Consider the following 22328-nt stretch of genomic DNA (forward strand, 5'->3'; position numbering starts at 1 on the left):
TACAGAAGAACCCAAAGATGACTGTGGCTGAGCTCCAGAGATGCAGTCGGGAGATGGGAGAAAGTTGTAGAAAGTCAACCATCACTGCAGCCCTCCACCAGTCGGGGCTTTATGGCAGAGTGGCCCGACGGAAGCCTCTCCTCCGTGCAAGACACATGAAAGCCTGCATGGAGTTTGCTAAAAAACACCTGAAGGACTCCAAGCTGGTGAGAAATAAGATTCTCTGGTCTGATGAGACCAAGATAGAACTTTTTGGCCTTAATTCTAAGCGGTATGTGTGGAGAAAACCAGGCACTGCTCATCACCTGTCCAATACAGTCCCAACAGTGAAGCATGGTGGTGGCAGCATCATGCTATGGGAGTGTTTCACAACAACTCCGTGACTGTTCTTGAATGGCCCCGCCAGAGCCCTGACTTAAACCCAATTTAGCATCTCTGGAGAGACCTGAAAATGGCTGTCCACCAACGTTTACCATCCAACCTGACAGAACTGGCGAGGATCTGCAAGGAGGAATGGCAGAGGATCCCCAAATGCAGGTGTGAAAAACTTGTTGCATCATTCCCAAAAAGACTCATGGCTGTATTAGCTCAAAAGGGTGCTTCTACTAAATACTGAGCAAAGGGTCTGAATACTTATGACCATGTGATATTTCAGTTTTTCTTTTTTAATAAATCTGCAAAAATGTCAAACATTCTGTGTTTTTCTGTCAATATGGGGTGCTGTGTGTACATTAATGAGGAAAAAAATGAACTTAAATGATTTTATCATATGGCTGCAATATAACAAAAAATTTAAGGGGGTCTGAATACTTTCCGTACCCACTGTACATCCCCATTAATCATATAGCACATACAGTATGTACTGGAGGTGTCATTCCCAGAGAAGGCCTGGGTACAAAGTGTATGATCAAAGGGCGGCAGTGCCTACAGTAACTCTGCCTGTACCTGGAGGTACTGCCAGAGCCTGTACATTACTTTCATCTTCAGCTAGTGCAGCCTCATATTGGAGCGCCACGCTTGATGTGTGTGTCCTTAGGGACTGGATGTCCATGACAGTACAGTGAGTTAAAGCGTTTCCTCGTCATGTGCCGGCAGAAGAACAGAAGAAGAAAGGGAGGCGACCAGGAAGCTGGTGTGCTCTGGCAGCCGGCAGGCCTTTTTCTTCAGGGTTTACCTTCTTCATTTTGATTTGTTTTGTCCATTTTAATTTTCTATGTGGAAGTCCTGTTACACGGCACATCTTCTCATTTGTGTTGTGATGTCCCACTGAGGCCAACACAATGAGTGTAACACATAGCTATTAGCAGCTGCTTCAGAGCAGCTGCTATGCAAATGCACCTTCTGAATAGCAAATCTTGACAAAATAAAGGAACAGTGTGTATATGCGTGAATAGTCCAGTGGGTTTAGGTCCTCGAGGTACAATGTCGACCCAGAGATAAACTCATGCCCCTGTGATGTAATTAGCTTGTTGGCTTTAACTGCAAAGTTAGAAGATGTGTGTGTTCACATGTGGGCTAATCTCTCTCACATGTATGCACTAATGCTCCTGACTTCACATTCATCAGTGAGCATGTGATCACATGACTGAGTCACACAGTCCACTTGGAAATAAATTCAAGCTCCCACAGACATGCAGCATGTGCATGTGAGTCGTCCTGCAGCTCCAGCTCTGATGTATAATGTGTGCTATTAGAAAGAGATCTGCATAATTTCTGCATACTTTTCTATTAGGTGATTTAAATGGAATTAGCTCTTTGTTCTGTATGTTAAAATTAGACATTTTGAGAGATATGGGTATTCGCCAACATAGTATGAAGTTGGGAGGCAGTTAGCATAGCTTAGCATAAAGACCTGAAGCAGGGGGAACAGCTGCCTGACTCTGCCGAAGTTCAAAAATACGTCAGCCATGATATCTAAAGATCTGTTTTATCCTTACACAAGCAAACGTTGCACATCAGCCAGTAAATATCACATTGCCATGTTGCAAATAAATAGTTTTTATACATAATTCCTCATAAAATCACAACTTACAGTTTTACATTTCTGTTTGCGTATGGATTTAATTTAATTACTGTGATCTTGAAAAGTGTTGGGAGCTTGTGACAGAGTCGATGTTTGCATCTATATGCTAAACCAAGTTGCCTCCTGGCTCCATCTCTGCATGCACAGACTTGAAAGTGTTACTGATCATCTCTATTAATGGTTGGAGAGAAAGTGAATAAGTATATTCCCCAAAATGCTGAACTACTCCTTTATCTTTAACCTGATCATATTCTGAACCTAAAAGCAATTGGCTAACATTGGCAGCAGCTGTACCAATGGTCCTCTCTTCTACACAAATCACAACAACTAGGGCCATCAAATGTGACAAGAGGAAAACAAGGAAAGATAGATACAGGGGATTTGAGACTTGTCCTTTTGCCCACATGCTTGTCTGTGTCCTCAGTTTCTACAGTCTTAAAGTAGTGTTTTTCTTACTGTATTCCATGCAACTTCCCTCTCATGCCCTTCCAGTGCACAGCTCTTACAACCAGATGAATGTAAAAGCTGCTTTTCGTAGCTGGTTCTGTGAATGATTCAGAGACTGCACATGATGGCACCCTCGAGGTTGCTCAAACACCGATACTTTGTGTGGACCACAGAGGATGCAGGGTTTGTGAACACTGGAAAGCTGCTAGTGTTGCTGTTTGTGTGGTGGCCGTGCTCATGCTGTTTGCTGAGCCACAAACATTCAACCCGCATTGGCTCAGATGCAAACAACAAACAGTGTTCGTCAGAACGGTAGCCGCCTTTCTCTCCTTGCTACTGTTGCCAAGACTGACATTGCTTTTACATTACATCATACAAAATTAGCAATCCATCTTTGAGATTCACTTATCTTAGAATTTGCCCTGGAAGCAGATCCCCATGCAATTAGTGTAGCAGAGATTAGCATTCTTGATTATCTGTTGTTGACAATAGATAACCCAGGGGCCAAATGTCTATTTCTGCTCAGTTCCTCTCAGACTGGAAATGATGTGTGTAAAATAAATGTTTAAGGAGGTTCGCACAACTTTCCTTTTATACAGGACATTATTTCTCAGTCTAAAGTTGAGTGCAAAGTTATTATGACCTGTTATTCTGAATGCCCTCACTTATGAAAGACTCGGGTTGAGGAAAAAAAAGAACTAAAGTTTCCTGTCAGCTGTGTTTTTGAGTTTAACCACTGAAGAAGAGATGCACTATTTACTCTATTATTGTGTCATGACTTGGGCCTTGTATACTTTTGTTGTTTAAGTGCAAACATGATTCTATGTGATGATAGCAAAGGCTTATTCACACATGTACCATCATTACTTTTACTTTTAACCGATGTATCCCAGTCCCCTGGAGACTTGGGCACTATTTAAGCTGAACTCACGTTGAGGACTGAGGAGGCAACAATAATGGGAGCTGATGGAAATTTGCCAAACCAGCAGAAGGAACGAAGGCCATACCAGTCCAAACAGCTGCTGCCAGATGCCAGACATCTGTTTCTGTGTACCATCAACCCTTCATCTTTCCATTCTCTGCGCTCCTCTTCTCTGCCCGCTCCACACCAGGCGAGAGGATTACGGCTAGGCCCATCACTCACTGCTCATCACTTCAGCCTTTATCACAGACACAGGGCTGCTATCGCCAGCTGAGTAGCACATCCAGCAATAAACACTCACAGACACTTCTTGAATGCCACAGCACAGCACCTATAATCTCCTTTGATTTAAACGAGGCCAGAAATCCTGCACCGCATTTCTGCACTGCACAGAATCTGGAGCTGGGAAAGTCAAGGGCAGAGGGGTCGTGCCAGTAACAACCTCAGTGAGCAGAGTGGCCCTGTTTAGCATTTAGCTCTGTAACAATAAACAATGAAAAGGCTTGGCAGTGCTGTGTCGCACCCATGGTTTATTTGTAGTAACTGGGACAGGGTCTGTGTTATTTAAGCACCAGTTTTACTGTGTCTGAACTATTTTGTTTGGGCGCCATTGTTCTGTGACTCTGTTCTGATCCTCTCATCAGTCTTATGCCCCAGGGTATTTGCATTTATCAATCAAAAGTTTGAAGTCCAGTTCACAAGTGTCTGAAGTTGATAACATTACACAATTTTGGTTAATATTTCAAAGATGAGTACTCCATTTGTGTAAGAGATGGTGACCTACAGCCATTACTCTCTTTTCCCTTCCTGCAGAAATGCATGCGGTTCAACCCGGATGCAACAGTCTGGATTGCCAAGCAGCGGATCCTCTGCACGCTTAACCAGAGCCTGAAAGACGTGCTCAACTATGGGCTTTTTCAGCCACCCAGCAATGGGAGGGATGGCAAGTTCCTGGACGAGGAGCGCATCTTTCGAGAGTACCCGCAGCCAATCACCAAGGGCGTCCCATCTTTGGAGGTAAACTGAAGACCAGTTGGAGCAGGAATATTATATTTGTTATCCAAACTGAATAAGAAAACTATATTATTCCCAGTGTTAATGGGAGATGCGGGCAGGGAAATATGGTTTTTAAGCTGGGAGGTGGAACAGCGGTTAGCACTGTATCCTTACAGCAAGAAGGTTCTGGGTTTGAACCCTGACCGACCCAGGGCCTTTCTGTGCAGAGTCTACATGTTCTGTGTGGGTTCTCTCCGGGTGCTCCGGCTTCCACCCTCAGTCCAAAGACATGCTGCTTAGGTTGAGTGGTGACTCGAAATTGCCCGTAGGAGTGTGTGTGGTTGTTTTTCTACATGTCAGCTCAGTGATAGATTGGCAACCGGTCCAGGGTGGACCCTGCCTCCTGCTCATTGACAGCTTGGATTGGCTGCTGTGACCCTATTCAGGAATAAGTGGTATAGATGATGGATGGATGGATTAAGCTGGGATTTCTTAAATCTTAAATCTTAAAGAGTCCCTTAGGTTTAAAATTTTCCAGTGGAAGATCCAGAGCCTGCAGACAGAACTTTAATTAAATAAATGACACCAATATAAACCAAGATCCTCCATCTTGTCAGTTTACTATAAGTCTGTATAAATTCTGCAGAGTGAAGTGTTTGTATCCATGCAGCTCAGATCTTGGACCACTTGTCTTCATTAGTTTGGCCGTGCATGCTAGTACCATGCATGTTGCCTGGGTCAAGCAGATACAGTAGCAACATACTGGTTGTGGTTGGGGTGTTTTTCTGGGAGCCTCATGGTGGTGTTTGACACTGTAGCACCTCAGACTCTCTGCTTTATTGGATGTCGATTCATCAGGTGACAAAGTCCATAAGGTTTGTGATTTTGGTATAAAAATCTCAACTCAAAGTCTGCATCTAATGGTGTTTATCAGTGTATGTCAGTTTCCGCACTCCCCTTGTTTGGAGTTTCTGACATGCTTGTAAGACTGAGTAATTTTATTTGCTGAGGAAGACCACAGGCCTCAGAAACACCAAGTAGTCTGTGAGATCAGATTCTTTTTGTGAGTCTGCTATTTCCAAGGTGAAGCGTGAACTTTCAAATGTGTGTTTGTTATATTTTCTTTGTTGGCATCAAGTTATTAAAACATGTCACATACTGTATGTGTTTTATGTGGCATTTTATGTAGCCCTGTATGTCACAAAGTATCCAAGCAATCTAACGCTAACACGACAGTCTTCAGAGAAAAGACCTGATACAGTTTCATATTTCTCACAGCCTACCTGCAAAGATATAAAATGTCATGTTAATAAAGAGGACACACCTTACTCTTTTTGGAGGAACAGTTCTCATATTTCTGCACCCAGAGTTGTAAACAACGTGTGACTGAGAGTTTAGAGGGACAAGTCACATGTTCCCAGAAGTATACTGACGTTTAATAAAAGCCTTGTTGGACCTGTTATTTTGCTCTGAACCTTTTCTCTTTCACTCCACAGTTTTGCTACAAGAGCCGGGTCTACAGGCAACCCAATGTGGACGAGAAACAGATCGCCAAACTTCATACAAAAGTAAGAGTAAAGGCATGAAATGGAGCAATCTCCTACAAAAATAACAGTTAATTATATGTGGCCCTATTGTGTGGCTGGTGTTGGGGCGCTAAAGCACTGTGGCTCCCAAACTCAGTCTGCAAATGATTAATCACGGTATCATAAGTGCCAGCTGTGACTGTAAGCAAAAACTGGTTATGCAAATGTGGCAATCAACACCACTTCACCTAGACATGTTTATTCCAACTTGATTTTGGCACTCAAACACCCAGCATGCCCCATTTCCTATGGGTGCATCAAATCATCAAGGAGATTTGACTTGGCACACTTAGATTGACTAGATTGAAGAAAATGCCAGGGAGGGGAAACAATTTGAAAAGAATCTACAAGCTGGAAGGGAAAAACATGGAGTTTGCTGTGCAGCAGTGGATTGTCTGCCTGACACTGAGTGTTTAGAGCAACAAATAAAGGCTTTCTGAAAGGGGGGCAAAGGCAGCTGTTGTAAAACTGTGGGAAACATTGCCAGCTCAGGGACAAACTTGCAGGACAGCTGGCACGAGCTGCTGGACAGACAAAGAAAGTGAAGAAGATGATGTCACATTGCCGCCCACCTCAGTCTAACTGTAAACTGGCCTTTGACCATCACAGCACTATGTGAAAACACCACAGTAATGGCTCTTTCATGCTAAAGGTGCTACCAAAATATACTAACAGAAATTCCCTCACAGATTGTGTTATCTGTTTAGCAGCTTCACTGGTTGATTTGGGAAAGAGAGTGTTTGTAGGTGTTTGGTTTAATTGTTGGCAGCTTGAACTGTGTGACAGACGAAGGACGGGGGATGAAACAGCCAGGGTACAGTGTGGCACACATGTCAGTTTGGGCTCATTTTGATCGTTTCAGTTTCTTTGTGATACTTGAGAAAAGTCTGTTTGGATGCTACTCTTTCCTGCCAGCCTGGCAGCAGGCCCCCTCCCTCCACCTCTGACCGTCCCTCATCTGTAGTAAATCTGTACACAAAATTAAAGGCTTTTAACCTCTTTATTAATGTGTAAGGCTAGCTCTGGGCTGCTGTCCCAGAGCTACTGTAGTGCAGCCAAAGCATAAGTGTCTCTGGCAGCTCTCTGTTACCGGCACACTAGGAAACTGTCTGACAGCTGCTCTAATTCTGCATCCAAATGCAGGAGAGAGAGAGAAGATAGGAGAAGGAAGCAACTAGAAAGGAGGTGAATGAAAAATAAAAAAACCAGAAGCAAAGAAGAAAAACGTTTTATAAATGTGGACCTGGGAGAAATGACCCTTTTTACACTGTTTGCAAAAGTCATTAGTTAGAGCTTCTGGCTCCTTGATAGGTTTATCTAATATCTGTTGTTTTTGGCTTCTTTTTTGGCCTGAGCCCAGTTTTTGGAGCTAAACCAGTTTGCCATTCATTCTGGTGCTCTGTGGTGGGTTGACACCAGTCAGCCACCAGCCTCCCAGTCTGTTTCTGCAAAGGCAGAGAGAAAGACAGGGCACTATCTTTCAGACTGTGATTCACCACATACAGGGGGCACACTGGTTACATTAACTGAAACACTGTATGAAAACACAGGGCCATGCATGTGAACCGCTGCCATGTGCTGATATTGAACTGGCTCTGCCTCGGCTTTAACTCAGTCAGTGCAAATTATGTTCTGTTATTAATAAACTGCTACCATTATTAGAAAACCAGAATTACTGTTTCATGGTTTTATGCCTCTGCCAAACTGTGAAATTCACGGAAATGGGACAGACACAAGGTGACTGTGACCTTGACCTATGGCCTTTTGACCAAAACCTAATCAGTTCATCTCGAAATCAAGTGGGCATTTGTGCCAAATTTGAAAAAAATTCCCTCAAGGCGTTCCTGAGATATAACGTTAATGAGAATGGGATGAACACGGGCTTCGGCATGATGGATGTAGACATCCCCACCTCCACCTCTGCTATCGTCTCATGTCCCTGTTATTTCTCTCCCTCCTGTTTATTCTTGCACTTTTCTTCCCAGTCTATTCTTTTATTGCTGCTCATTGTCTTTTTCTTCTTCTCCTGTCTCATTCTTTTTTCCTCATTTTCTCCTCACCTTCAGGGAGCTGCTCTCTTATCTATTTTTATCATGCGGCCTGGAAAGAAAGCAGACAGGAACAATACGGAAAGAAGCAGCCATTCCACTCCCCACTATCACCACACTCTGAATCCTGTCTTCTTCCCTCCTGTGCTTCCTGGTTTCTGTAGCCTTTTATTTTACTCTATTCCCATATTCGTCCATCTTTAACGGCCAGTTTTCCTCAGCCTGACACTGTGTCCTATACATGTACACTTTTCACCCTCGGTTTTGTTTGGTCTGCTGCACCTTGCTCTATCTTCACTTCTATTTCAGTCTTTTTGCAGCTCTGAACCTCTATCCTGTTTTCTCTCTCACACCCACCAACATTTGGCCGTTCTTCTCACTGTAACAGCTCTGTCTCTTCTGTGATTGTGCAGGCCAATCTGAGGAAGTTCATGGACCTCATCCAGCATAATCAGGTGGACAAGGTGTCTAAGTTTTTGGAGAGAGGCCTGGATCCCAATTACCATGACAGTGAGAATGGTGGTAAGGCTGCCTCCTGCACACTAGCACATATGAGATCTAACAAAAGGAGAGAGCCTTATTTGAATGTGAGTTTGTATTTGTGTGTTCTTGCTAAATCAGGCTGTTCTCTGAAACAGGTATCTGCATTTAAAGCAAAGGCCCTTTAAAAACACAAAAGCTAAAACAAAGGAAAAGTAGAGATAGAACGAGCTGTTCATCACTTCACTCTGGCCGTCAGTAACCCCAGTTTAGTGGCTGGCCCAGTTTCAGCAAATATCCTTCACCACTGTAGAGACAGCATCCACAGTGTGGCCACCATCTGCTTTGTGCACAGGCTGTGTTGACTTTCAGGGTAGATTCAGCTCTAGTATTATTTGTACACCATGTAGGTTAATGAAACTATTGGGTGTCAGGAGCTGAGGCATCTATTTAAAGGACTGTTGTAGATGTCTTTATGTTTCCAAAATTTGGGTGTGATGTGCAACAGTCACATGCAAAACCTACCTTGAATTCAACCACAAAACAGACATATTTTGTAGTAGGGTGTAGATACTGTAGTTTGTTTTCTGTGTGTCTGAAACTTCCTTTCTGACACCTCGAAATAATGAAGCTGAATGGAAATGTTTTGCACTGTTAAAGAACTTAGTTTTCACAGCAACAGTTTCTTCAGAAGAAACTGTTGCTGTGAAAACTATTGACCACGAGGTCAGTGGGTTAGCAAGACTGGCCCGCAAATTGTTTCTAGAAAGACACTTTGCAGCTGAACACCGCAAACGTTAGTTTTACACCATACAAACAAAATCCATTCATTGCTATTGAACTGGGCTAGCAGCAGAAATCAGCACAGTTGGAAAAGTCATTTGAGTAAATTGACCCTTCAAGACAACTCAGTGGGAGCCCACTGCCTGTTCAGTTCCACCCCTAGTTAATGGTACCGCAGTGGTGCTATAACAGAGGTAGGTGCCTCGGTGCCAAGTGGAAAATGACCCTCGGATGTACAGAAAGGGTACCAAACAGCTGGGGAAGTGGAGTGCGGAGCCCTGTGGGCAGCAGTGAAGGGTTTTGTTTGTGGAGACTGTCTTCCAGGTGTCAACACTTTTTTTAAATTTTATCCTTTAACTAGCCTCCTTGAGATTTAAATCTCTTTGTCAAGAGTGACCTGACCAAGACAGCAGCGCAGATATAGTTACAACAGTAAACACAATTCAAACAGACAAACAGAACTGTCACACACTACAGTTGAGTGAACAACACCCAATTGCTGTGTAAGGTCAAGGTCAGTACAGTTAAGTTGCATAAATAAGTACAACTGACCTAAATTGCCCTGTAGCAATCAGCTTGGGTAAATTCACTGCCTTCTGTACATTATTTCAGGAAGAAGGGGAAGCATATTTAAATCTTTTTTGCCTAACAATGTGTGAGTTGTGTATCTGAGAGGAATCTGTGTTCAGTCAGCTTGCTGCATCCTGAGTAAATGAAATTACTATAGCCAGAAACCTGGTTCTGCTTCTAAGCACAGCTGCACAGGGAGCAGCCGGTGCCTCACATCATGAGCTGCGTCCTGAAGTCACTGTGTTCACAGCTCACACACGTTCCATACAAACACAGCGAGCAGGTGTTTCATGCTACGCTAGTTAGCAGTACACTGTTAAATGTGCCACAGGTTGGGTGAGCATTCCTAAGGAAGCCTAGTATTCAGGGTAAATGATGTTTTCTCCTATCACACAGTGGGTCTGAGGCCATTGCATCACAGATCTGCTGGCTCCATGACAGGCGACACATTCTCTAACCTACTGTACTTTTAGGCATGGAAAGAGTAAATACTGGGCTAACTGACCTGACCTCGTATCTACGTTGGATCTGTTTAGGCTGAGCAGCTGTGATCGGTGTCGAGTCCATGGGTTCATTGACATTTGGCACATTTTAAACCCGAGGATACAGGTGGTAAACCGTAGGTTTAGGTACAAGTTAAAGCCCTCTAGTCATAGTGGCTTTTGGATCAGTATCCACGTCAGAGGGAATGTGAGTCAGGAGGGTGGAGCTCAGGGAGGAAGAAACACCTGCTGCTTTGTCTTTCAAAGGAATGAAAGGAATCACCCTTTCTTTAGAGGATGCTTTGTGCCAGTGAATTTACCTTCACAGATTTCAAAATAATGATGGACTTTAACAGTCATCTAAAAACAGGCTGCATTTAAAAACTCATTGTATTCATTTACCAACCAGTGCTGGTTTAAGTGCTGTTGACTTCACCTGAGTATTAATTGTGTTTATTTACAACCATTTAATTAATACATCAAGTATCTCGGGTCCAGCTGCTCTTAACACGGCAGTATTGAGTGGTGGACAGAGACTGAAAATCCATCTACTGCCAAGTAAAGGTGCAGCTGAGAGGAGGAGTGATTGTTAAACAGAGAACTGAGCTTAGCTTTGAGAGCTATTGTTAAGTGAACAACTTATTGATAAGGAGGAGAGGCTTCTCTGCAGAGTCCTGTTACTCAGCTCTTAGTACCTATTGATTACAGCTGTTCAGCTGCAGCTCTCCATGTGATGCTTGTGGCAGCAAACAGCTGAAGAAATCAAGGCTCACTTTTATCCTTTCACAGGGAGCCACTTGTTGATGCCATTCATGTTTGTGCAATGTGTGAAAATACTTTCATCCTATACTGTACACACAGCTACAGAAAAACCCTTAAATCTTTTTAAATTTCTATTTCTAAAAGAGATTTAGCTTTCACTTCAGTTCAGTTGCTGTGCCCTTTTAAAGTTGCCTTCTGAGCACAGTTACTTTAAGTATGTTGAATCCTTGTGCAGTATATTGTACTTCTTGTATACTAACTGCAAAAACTGTATATTCCAAAGAAATTCTCGACTGCGTAGTGAAATTGGGACATGTCACTTTTCTCTGAGTGTATTGTTTTGATGACCTAATTTAGACTGAATTATTCATCTTAACCACTTCGTAGTTTATCTCCTACTCTAATTAGTTGTGACAGACAGTTGACCTGCTTTTTTCTGCCTGATTGACACTGGTGCAAAACAGGTAACAACAGTTTTCACACTTTATTAGTGGCTTTTTATTTGTCACTCGGACTTAACTGTAATGAAGACGCTGGAGGGTGAGTGTCAGGCTTTCTTCACATGAACTGTGGCGCTTTTTGTCAAACGTAGGAGTGGAATGAAAGCCAACTGCACAAAACGACCTCAGAATACATTGTTTTCAATAAAGTACATGATGCAGCTTGTTTGGAAATTCAGCATGACAAAATGAGTTAAGTACAAACGTCAACCTGAGCTGACACTCACCTGTAGCGTCTGAGTACTGGACTTGTCAGCGATGAGCTTGAGTTCTGCTCAGGTCATAAACCTTCCATAAAAGCCTACTACATTCAAATCTTTAAGACCTGACCCAGATGAACTTGACTGCTACTGCCAAATCTGAGACATGACCTCACCTGAGACTTGGAGCCAAGTTTTGCTTATATTTGCTTCATATCTGACTATTAATGTGCATTAATTCCCCTTTGCTCTGTATGTACTGTGTTTGCATGTCATAGCTACTTGCAACACATAATACTGTATGTGTGGAGAAGGAGAGGGGAGGGGAGAGGAGGGGAGGGGGGACACAGTTAGTGACATGTGATGGTGGCATATAAAATAAGGGACTTCATAAAACGTCTCTTGGGACATACAGTATTAGTCCTCACAGTGATCCAGAAGATCCAGGTTTTGTCAGGCATTTTGAGCACCAATAAAACCCCCCACTGTGTTTGGGTGCCCCTGAGCAGCTTCTGTAGTGGGTTCTGTGGCCACTCTGATACCTTTGACTACTTGCTTCCCAAAAGAGAAACACAAGAACAATCCCAGAAGAAGAAAAGTGCTGCCTTTCTTTTCACACCTGCAACGGTACTTGTCAACTAGGAGTCCAATTTTTAAGCATGTATCTATTATAAAATAATAGCCATAATAATACCTGTGTAAAAATTTGTACTATGTAAATTTGCCCACTGACTCCCCAGCATCTTTTTCCAGATATTTCACAAATGTTTATGTTCACAAATGTGCCATGCAGTGTTTACCATCATTTTATAAAAACCTGAGGCTGATAACTTCCAAGGCTAATTAAAATAAGATAATAACTTGTTCTCCTTTTCACTTAAAATAAGCCCAGAGTCTTTTTCCTGCTCCTGATTCGTTGATGTTGCCAAAATTCCTTCTTGTCCCTCGGGTCAATGTCACTGGGAGGACTGTGAGATGTACAAACCACTTACTTTTCTTACCCAGTCAGAATTCCCACAGAAGATTTTTCCCTATTTGAAGCATCTTTAGTTTTGAATGTTTTTGTTTTTTGTTTTTTTTTACCTGTAATTAGCAAAGGTGATTTTAAACAGATTGAGAAGTGCAGGCAGTCTTTTCCCATGTGGTTTGTGCCAAAGAAAACAAACTTTGCGATCCCATGCTCAGTTCTGGAGTCCTGGGCCTTACTGCTGTGTTTGAGGTTAGTTAGATCGCTGTACCTCTGTGGTTTTTGGCTCCTAAGTGACCCTTGTTAAAAGATAAACCTGCTGCTCATGATGCACTCTTACATTCACAAAAATATTATTTCCTAGAGAGCCCGCTGACACTTGCAGCCCAACTGGACGATCCTGTGGAGTTGATCAAGGCACTGAAAAACGGAGGCGCTCACTTGGACTTCAGGGCCAAAGACGGCATGACCGCCCTCCACAAAGCTGCCAGGTCTAAGAACCAGATTGCACTCACGGTAAAAGAACTGATTACTTTCATCCTGTTCTCCCTCCTCATCTTTTCACATCAGCTTGGTTGTGTATTGCTGGATTCTTGATGTTGCAATCACAGTGCAAGGCTGACAATTTCCAGATCATGCTGAGTGATCTTTTGCTACACAAGCAACATCAGGTTTTTGTTATGCATGCAGACCTGTCACTTAACAGCATGCTGAGAAGAGAAAGGGATGATGCGTCTGCCTCTTCCAGGGAAGTGAGAGCTAAACACTGTTTGCTCTCAGTACTTCCTGAGGAGCTAAGACCAGCAAGTCAGTTCCATCTTTTCCCTCTGTCTTACAGTGCAGGCAGTTTAGTAACAGCAGTTTTTTTCTTTCCTTTATCATTTTAATCTTTTATCAGCATTTCCATTTTAATCCATTGTACTTTGTCTTTTGTGACAAAGTAGAGAAATTTAGTGCACTTGACTTAAAAAATAAGTTGATGATAGTGATGACAGTTGTTATTCTAAATCTTCAATCTAATGGAAAATTTTTTAGATTTTTTACAATAGATTCTTTTCTCTGTGTTTTGCCTCTTCCCACCTCACACTCACACACACACACACACACACACACACACACACACACACACACACACACACACACACCTGTCATTCCTCAGACCCTGCTGGAGCTGGGAGCTTCTCCAGACTACAAGGACAGCCGTGGGCTGACTCCTCTGTACCACAGCATGGTGGTGGGAGGAGACCCGGGCTGCTGTGAGCTCCTGCTCCACCACCAGGCCTCCGTCTGCTGCCAGGACGAGAACGGCTGGCATGAGGTTCACCAGGTACACACACACATGCACAGAGGGATTTTTGCTGATTTGGTTATTAACAGCTTGTACTGGGAAGACATTACCACAGCACACACAGACACAGACTCCCTGGGCTGTGGGCGACTGTCTTGGCATCTGTTGTTCATAGAAGCAGATAAAGCTGTTTGAAGACAGCGTCTCCACAATGGGTGCATGTGTGTTCATGTGTGTGTTCAGGCCAAGAGCCTTATCAGACTGCTTATATCTCTCTCCCTGTCAACTTACAGAACCTCTGCCTTTTCCCATCTGTCCTGTTTCAGACATGATAACAATCAGCTGTCAGGCAGGACAGTGAACAACAGAATGGCTGAGCCAGTTCACAGTTCAAGGTTGTGTCTGTTCACTTTTAAAATCTTGGAAGCTTTAATGATCACAAGCTTCTTATTCAACACTAATTCACACAACACCATTCAAATAAAACCCAGAAATCATGGAAATATTAAAATGTACGACACCATTCCTTTCCTTCTGTTATTTCATCCAGCTTTTCATCTCTTCGGAGTAAAACCCGTTTCACTTGTTTGCAACACCATATCCTAGAATATTGCACATTCCAGTCAGGCTTCAGGGCTCATCATAGCCCAGAATCTCATCTACACAAAGTTTCCAGTGATTTAATGCTGTTAGCCTCTGGTAACTGTGCCATATCTTTAGCACCTCAGTGGGAACCACTGCATTTTTTAAGAACTGCCTTAAGGATCCAGCTGACTTATGTGGATTGCCTCATACTTAACAGACAGATCCTACTCTGTTAAGATTGGCAACTTCTCCTCCTCCACTGCCCTGGTCATTTGTGGAGTACCTCAAGGGTCCATTTTAGGGCCCATGCTGTTTGCTCTCTATGTGCTCTTTAGGCTCCATCTTCTACAGACATAATAATCTCATTATATACTGAGTTTAGACTTTTGGTTAAACAAGCAGACATCTAGAGCTTTCACTCTTGAAACTGGTGTTGGACATTCTTCCATAAATTTTAAAGACTAAGTAATAAATCAGTAACAACAATTTACAGGTTAATCAGTAATTAAAATACTCATTAGTTGCAGCCCTGATTTCAGATCCATCAAGCAGAAAAACATGCTTTTAAATCTATGACAATCTGTGAATTCAGTCTGAGTCCACTACTGTGACTTGAAAGGCCATTTCTGAGTGCTTACACAGTCCACAGTTGCAAATAGCCGAGCTCCTTGACGTCACAGCCTTGGATATATTCATGTGAAAACCAACCAATCACTGCCTTTTCACATTGTGTTCTAGGTCATTTTTGTCACTATGTTCAGTGAACAAGTTGACCTCAGTGTGATAATGACAAGCAATAAATCCAATTAAAGCTGTGTCCTTTCCAAATTGACATTTCTCATATTTTGAGTGATAATCCACAGTGTGAAAAAAAGTGTGTTAGTTACGATTTTATCCAGTTGATCTGCAGGGTTTCACATGCTGAGATCTATTTGTCAACAGATGTGCTGGGGACATCATTGCTTAGCAGCTTCTGAGCCACAGTTTCTGGTTGAACCGTGTTAAATCAGAACACCTCATCCCACCAGAACATGGAGGTAGACTTCCTCTGAGACAGTGATCCACTCTCTACTGGCTTTTTTTTTTTTAACAAAGTCTGCAAAAACAGTGGACACTGCACAGTTGAAGATAGTCTTCAGTCTTTGAACTAGCTGTAGTGAGATAAATGCTAAGCACACTTTGAAAGTCAACACAAGTGAGGCATTAAAACACATTCAGCCTTATGTTTTGCCTGTTTGTGCAAATGCTTAACCTGATGCAATCTCACAGCTCCCCTTGGAGATGAAACACTTTCTGCTGCACCCTGATTTGATTCGGTTGATAAGCAGTCACTAGAGTTACTGTCCTTCCTTAGCAAACCCCTCAGTCTCTCACAAAAGCTTCAGTGTAATAGGCTGTTTCAAATAATCCCCACTTATGCTAAACAGCTACAGTAAATTGCGTCTGTCACCATATGTTGAAACATTAATGCTCTTTACAGAGAAAATTGGTTCATGAAAGCAATAACTTCCTGCTCAGCCTCTGTTTCTAATTTCCCTTTGCATGCTGTCCTAATGGACTGTTTGCAGTTGTGCAACTGTATGTTTATTCTGTTTTTACTTGTTCATGTGTTAGCACATTTCTTTAGGCTTTCCCTCCACACTTACACTAGTCATTCTTCCTCCATCTTTTGCTGGCTGGGTTCAGACTGAGGGTACAATTGCTTCTCAGCTTGATGGAACTCCTTTGCAGCACACTGACATCTAGTGCTGAAGGCCTCTAACTGCAACTTAACTGCAGCTGCCGGCTTCTGTAGTAACATGAGTGTTAAAAGCTTTATTTGACAGTGAACTACTTTGTGGGTGTGTGCATCTGCAGGCTTGCCGTCACGGCCACGTGCAGCACCTGGAACATCTACTGTTCTACGGAGCAGACATGAGTGCCCAGAATGCCTCGGGAAACACTGCTCTACACATCTGTGCCCTATACAACCAGGTGAGCAGGATGTGTGTACTCCTGTCCAGCCAGATCTTTGTCATTCTGTCATAAAAGGCAGGAGAACTGTGGGGCAACGTACTGTATTCTGTGTATCCCATGAAGAGGAGAGTAATCACTAACATAGGGGTGAAACATGTTATAGGTTTTGGATCATTACTTATCTACAGTATGCAGTCTAGAATCCCACTGGGATTCTAGACTGCATACTGGATGTTTTTTGTTTGTTTTTTTTTGTGTGTTTTTGAGGGATTTGTTGTTGATAAAATGTAGAGACACTCCAACCTCACCCCTTAGCTGAATGTGCACAAACTAGTGAACCCTCTCAAAGACCACTTCACTTAAATCTGCCAGTATACCCTCTAGCTAAAGGTCAGCAGCGGCCTCTAACTCCTGTTTGCACTGCCAGCGTCCTGAGGCCAGTTATCATGTTGCCCTTGGAGCCCGGCCATAAGCTGAGAACTGCAGCTTTGAATCAGATGCAGTCCGTCGGTGTGTACCCGAGTCAAACCAAAAATTAAATTTCACCGAAGAAAGATAATTCTGTTCCTCTGTCAAAGGAAACGTGCTTTGGACCTTTATGAAATGGTACTGCCACCATCATCCACAGTTGTTTTTTTGCAGGTGTGAAATGCCACATTGGTATCAGTACATGGAAATGGGGAATTAGTCTATTTTAACATAAAACTAATTTTTAAAGGGTGAGGCTGCTATTATTGTATATTCTTTTAATTGTCATCCAATCTGATGTAAAGACCAAAACCAGCGTGTTAATGCGTCTCTCAGTACTTTTACAGTACAGATTTTTCTTTCCTTTCATTTGCAATCACCTCATTGATTCCAGCTGAATATTTAAAGGTACATTAACTAATTTCTTTTCAGCCACTAGAGGGTCTAGTGAAACTCAAGACAAACTGATGTCTTATATCCTAGCGACAGCATAAGGTACGGATGCCTGGTTAGGATAAACTGAACAATAAACAGCCACCAATCTGAAGCTACCTCCTGGATGTGTTAGCATCTAAAGAACGAGTCAACCTGAGTCCTCTGACTGTTTTTAACCCTCTCCATGTCAAACAGCCAAACCAATGTTAACCCTGGTTGTTGCTCTTTTTTTTGTCCCACTTTCTCTGTGCAAAAGACATCACGTCATCACTCTGGCAGCCGCTGGTTCAGACTTTTAGCTGCCCAGAGCTCCTCCATGGCTGTTTGACATGACTACTGGTGGCTGGAAAAACCATTCTTCTAACCTTGGCTAGGCGGTGCTGATTTACAGACCGTACTTTGACAACACAGGGTGGAGAAGCTGGAAGAAGAACAGGAGGGCTGTAGGCAGCAGAGGGTCATGGAGGGGGGGTGTAGCTGGGGGACACCACGTCCTGTCCTACTGTCACTTAATTTTTAGAACAATGTGTAAAATTTTTGTTAACGCACCTTTAAATCATTACAAATGGCTCACAGATTTATGTTTTTAAAAAGGCTCAATTTTGTGAATTAGCTGCTCACTGCAGTTTTGATCAGACAAACAGGAAACTGTGCATTTGTTGGGACTATTTTTAGCAGCAAATAAATCCACATTTGGTCTCAAGTGGATGTTTGTGGCAGCAGGATGGTGTATGTGGGACTGAATCAAGATAACCTACAGTATGTGTGTGTTTATAGGGATGAAGGAACATGTGACCTTGTGCTTTTGAACGGCTTCTGGACACAATAGAGCTCTGTGACAAGGAGGCAGAAGCTACAGTTGCTTCAAATGGGTTTTGTTGACGGGTGTTAGTTCAGAAGGGTCCTATAGAAAGTAAAGTTCAATTTGAGGAGTAAATCAGTAGTTTTATGTCAAACACCACTCTCTGTGGCACAATGCAATATGATATATCAGGCTTTAATACTTAGTACTTGTCAGTAGGATCAATTATTATTGGCTTTGGCATTTTCCTTGGATTTGTTGACAGTAATAAGAAATATATCATGTGACCACACAGTGCAGCAGTGAAGACAGTGATGGGTGCATCTGAGGTGGCTGATGTAACCTGGATTATTCTGGTATTAAAATGCGTTCCATAAATATCCATACTTTCTTTGTTGAATATGCTGAACAAGTGCAGGTTGTCACATAAAATCATAAACTAAAATCCTCTGGTGAGAATATGTGACTGTCCTTCTCAGTACTTTGTTGTCATCTGCAGTCACTAACACAACATGAAATGCACAAGGAAAATTCATTTGAGTCCATTTGATTATCCTCGGCATCATGGGCATTAGAGTTGATCTTTCCCATGTTTCAGTCCCGACATCTGCTTTTGTGCTTCTGCTTCACTTCATAGCTCCGAAATATGTATGGCACACATTTCCATTTTCAAAGCTTCATTTATAGATGTAGTTTAAACAGAAAAAAGTACACATTGTGGGACTGCTACGGCTATAACAGGCTCATGCATGTCTGAAAATAACACATGTCTTATATGTCTAATCACAGAGACATTTGCAATGCCACTGTACAGATTATGGTTGTGTATCAGTATCTGTGTGCGACTCTGATTTTTCAACTCTCAATAGCTTATTGTGGTTCTAAAAAAAGTATTTATATTCATGTGTGTGTGCACAGTCCATGCGTGGTTGAGCACTTGGTGGGCGATTGGTGCTGTAGATTCAAGCCCCTCAGCGCTCTCCACCTCTCTGTTCTTTTCTCTCGCTCGCTCTCACTCCCTCTTTCTCTTGGAGTGGAGCAATAGATACACACTTAATAGCAAGTGAAGCTCTATTCCTGATATAGCTAGAATTTATTCTGTTGTTTTACCTCATATTCCTGTGTCAGTGCTGGGATGTCTCACCTTAGCCACGCTGACCGGCTCCTGCTCTGCTGACTTCTTCTGTTTTTGGAAAATTCTGCTAATGTCACTGGAAGCTAATCATCCTTTCTCCTGAACCAAGTAGGAGAATCAGAGGATTTCAGTTTTGTTTCAGACATTTTCTCAGCTTTATTTTAATATATTTTTCTCTCTCCTTCCCAGGATAACTGTGCCAGAGTGCTGCTTGTTCGTGGAGCTGACAAAGACGTGAAGAACTACAACAGCCAGAGTCCATTTCAGGTAGAGTAAAAAATAAGCACTCATCTTCACTGCCGTTTGTGTGTAAGCGATTACATTAGACTGAGTTTAGTTTTCAGTGTACGGAAAACATTTTTAGTAACAACACATTTTTTTTAGCTCATTTGTTACCATGGCAACAGTGCAACGTGGTCAAGGTCAGTTGAAACCAAGGATTGTAAATGTATTTCTGGCCGATATTAGACTTGTTTCAGTTGAGCAGTGTTTGGCGAAGAACTGGGAGAGAGCATCGACAGTAAAACATCAACCCTGAGAAACACTGACAAACAGTGGTAACTGCATTTTTTTTTCGTTTATCTAACTTGTTTTGAAAATGTTTGATTAAAGAAAAACATTGTTAGACATGCAATTCTTTAGTTAACTGAAGAGAAAGCATGAAAATCACCAAAGTTGATGTAAAGGCTTTCATGTGACAGTGGTAGATAAAGTTAAAGCACTCCAATAATGCTCTTAAATCAAATTGATCAATTTACTTTTTACCAAGTCTGTTGTGTACAATGATAAAGGAAGCCTGAGTGGGTGGGCATGATCAGATGCTGCTTATGTGCTTCTGTGTGTGTGTTTAAGTGTTAGTGTATGTTTGCATATGCTTCAGCAGCACATCCATCCCAGGGAAAAACCCCAACAGCACCAAGAGCTACCTAAATATCATGGCTTATAACCTACATCTGAGTTACAGAAGAGCATTATTCAGACAGGCATTTACGAAAGGCAGTCCTCGGTTCCTCACCTGTCCTCCACAGCCACTCCAGTGGAGCACTTCATTAGATATAGTGCCTCCTAAAGGGCATGAGCCTGGGCCGAAAGGAGATCCCATCAGGGTGTTAGTCAGAGTCTGAGTTCAGATGAGGTGTCTAGAGTTAGGCTTCCATTTCATGCTGATGTTAATCCATTTTTTTCCATATGAAGCTTTCCTTTCATTTGAGTGCAGTGCACATAGGGAATAATCATCCAGTGAGGTGTTTCACTTTGTATCTTTTAAGATTACTTAACAGGGTGGATTTGAAGTATTGCCCACACTTAACTGAGTGATGTAGCTCTTGATGCCGTTTTACTGTGGTGGTTCAGTTACAAAAATCAGAATACTGTAAATCAGTTCACCTCCACACATCCATGTCTTTTAATATCTTTGTATACAAGAGTATGCGTAATTCATGTTAGCAACTGTGGTGTGCAGGCAAGTCTTTGACCCCTCCACATCTGATCCACAAAGTCCGTTTTTTTCAAACAAACTACTGAGTTTCAAGGCTTATCACATGCCAAAACTATCATGGCGTCATTTGGTTTATTTGTTGTTGTGGCACCTACTGCAGTTTCCAGCACCACTCCTCCCAGTGACCCAGCAAAAGTTGGTCCTGCATTTTGTTTCCTGCCTTTGGCCTTTGTGCTGAACTTTGCTTTCTGGCTGTCTGAACTCTGCCGCCGCCTTCACCCCTCTGTTGGATTTAGATTTAGGTTGGGGATACACCAAAAACACCATCATACAGTAACTTGGATTCAAATATGCATGTACTGCTCTGGAGAGTCAGAGCAGATGCAGATGCTTCCACACATGTGGCTCATGGGGGTCACTGATGTGGCTGATGAATATAGAAATGGTCTGAATCATATGGCCTGCAGACACAGGATCTCAACCCTATCGAACACCTGTGGGAGAGTTTAGAGCATTGTGTTAGACAGAGTATGTTTATAAAGCTGGTGTCCATCCAGCTCAGTAACAGAAGGAGCACTGAAGCTGTTCTGGAGGCTCATGGTGGAACACGACCTCACTAAGGCATTTTATGTGAATTTATCCTTTAAATTCCCAATCAGGTGTATATAGGCCTATCAAAATGGTAATTTAATGCAAATAAGAACAATGAAATTCATAGTCAGTGGAATGAGCTGTGTTCCACTGATGAAGTACATCTGATCAGTGTCTTCAGGCATTTAAAACAAGAACTTAGGTAACAGACGATGTTGGCTTTTAATCACATTTTGCATTTTTTACGTTGGTCCACAGAATACTGTATATCAGTAATACACCCATATTTGGTCATAGCATGGCAATGCAATGGCATAAAAGTCAGTAAATGATCACAGTGAGTCATTGCCTTCTGATAAAACCTTTTCTAGTGTAGAAACACTTCTGCAAAAGCAGAAACTGTACCAGGAACCATCAGGTTTGGTGTCAGTCTCTTGGAATTAATGAGCTACCATTCCTTTTTGCAGCCAACATTTTGTACCAATGTCCAATAAACATTCAGGGAGAAATCTGTTGTAAAAGAGACACAAACAGCCGTTACTCTCCTGACAGAAGCCTCGGCAGCAGAACGACAAGCAGCCACTAGACATGCCGCGGACTCTCACTTGTTTTCAAGTGGAAAAACTCGCTCTTTTGCTCTTACTATCTTTATCACTGTTGCACTCTCCACCTACACATGGAGCCAAGAGCTGAATCCAACAGGTTTGCCTGTTTTCCGAGAGGCCGGCATTCTAGGAAATGGAGGAAGTCACTAACTGGAGTCGATTTAGATAAAGGAAAGAAGGACTGGTGCATCAACAGCATCAATTAGTCTACCACATAACTCCAGGAGTGCAACACTGTAAGTGTCACTAAGTATAAAAA

General features: G+C 42.4%; 1 protein-coding gene across 8 annotated transcripts in view; it reads left to right on the top strand.

Annotated features, from left to right (window-relative positions):
• LOC109961624 (SH3 and multiple ankyrin repeat domains protein 2) overlaps positions 1-22328 on the top strand; it is a 172659-nt gene that overhangs the window by 53698 nt on the left and 96633 nt on the right. For all 8 annotated transcript variants that reach the window (XM_020602590.1, XM_020602594.1, XM_020602597.1 and 5 more), the window contains 7 exons: positions 4206-4409; positions 5885-5956; positions 8436-8544; positions 13131-13282; positions 13926-14093; positions 16497-16613; positions 19625-19702. In XM_020602590.1, coding sequence (XP_020458246.1) covers positions 4206-4409; positions 5885-5956; positions 8436-8544; positions 13131-13282; positions 13926-14093; positions 16497-16613; positions 19625-19702 — 900 coding nt within the window. The remainder of the gene's footprint in view (positions 1-4205; positions 4410-5884; positions 5957-8435; positions 8545-13130; positions 13283-13925; positions 14094-16496; positions 16614-19624; positions 19703-22328) is intronic.

The sequence above is a fragment of the Monopterus albus genome, unplaced genomic scaffold (assembly GCF_001952655.1).
Source record: "Monopterus albus unplaced genomic scaffold, M_albus_1.0 scaffold57.1, whole genome shotgun sequence".
NCBI classification, from domain to species: Eukaryota; Metazoa; Chordata; class Actinopteri; order Synbranchiformes; family Synbranchidae; genus Monopterus; species Monopterus albus.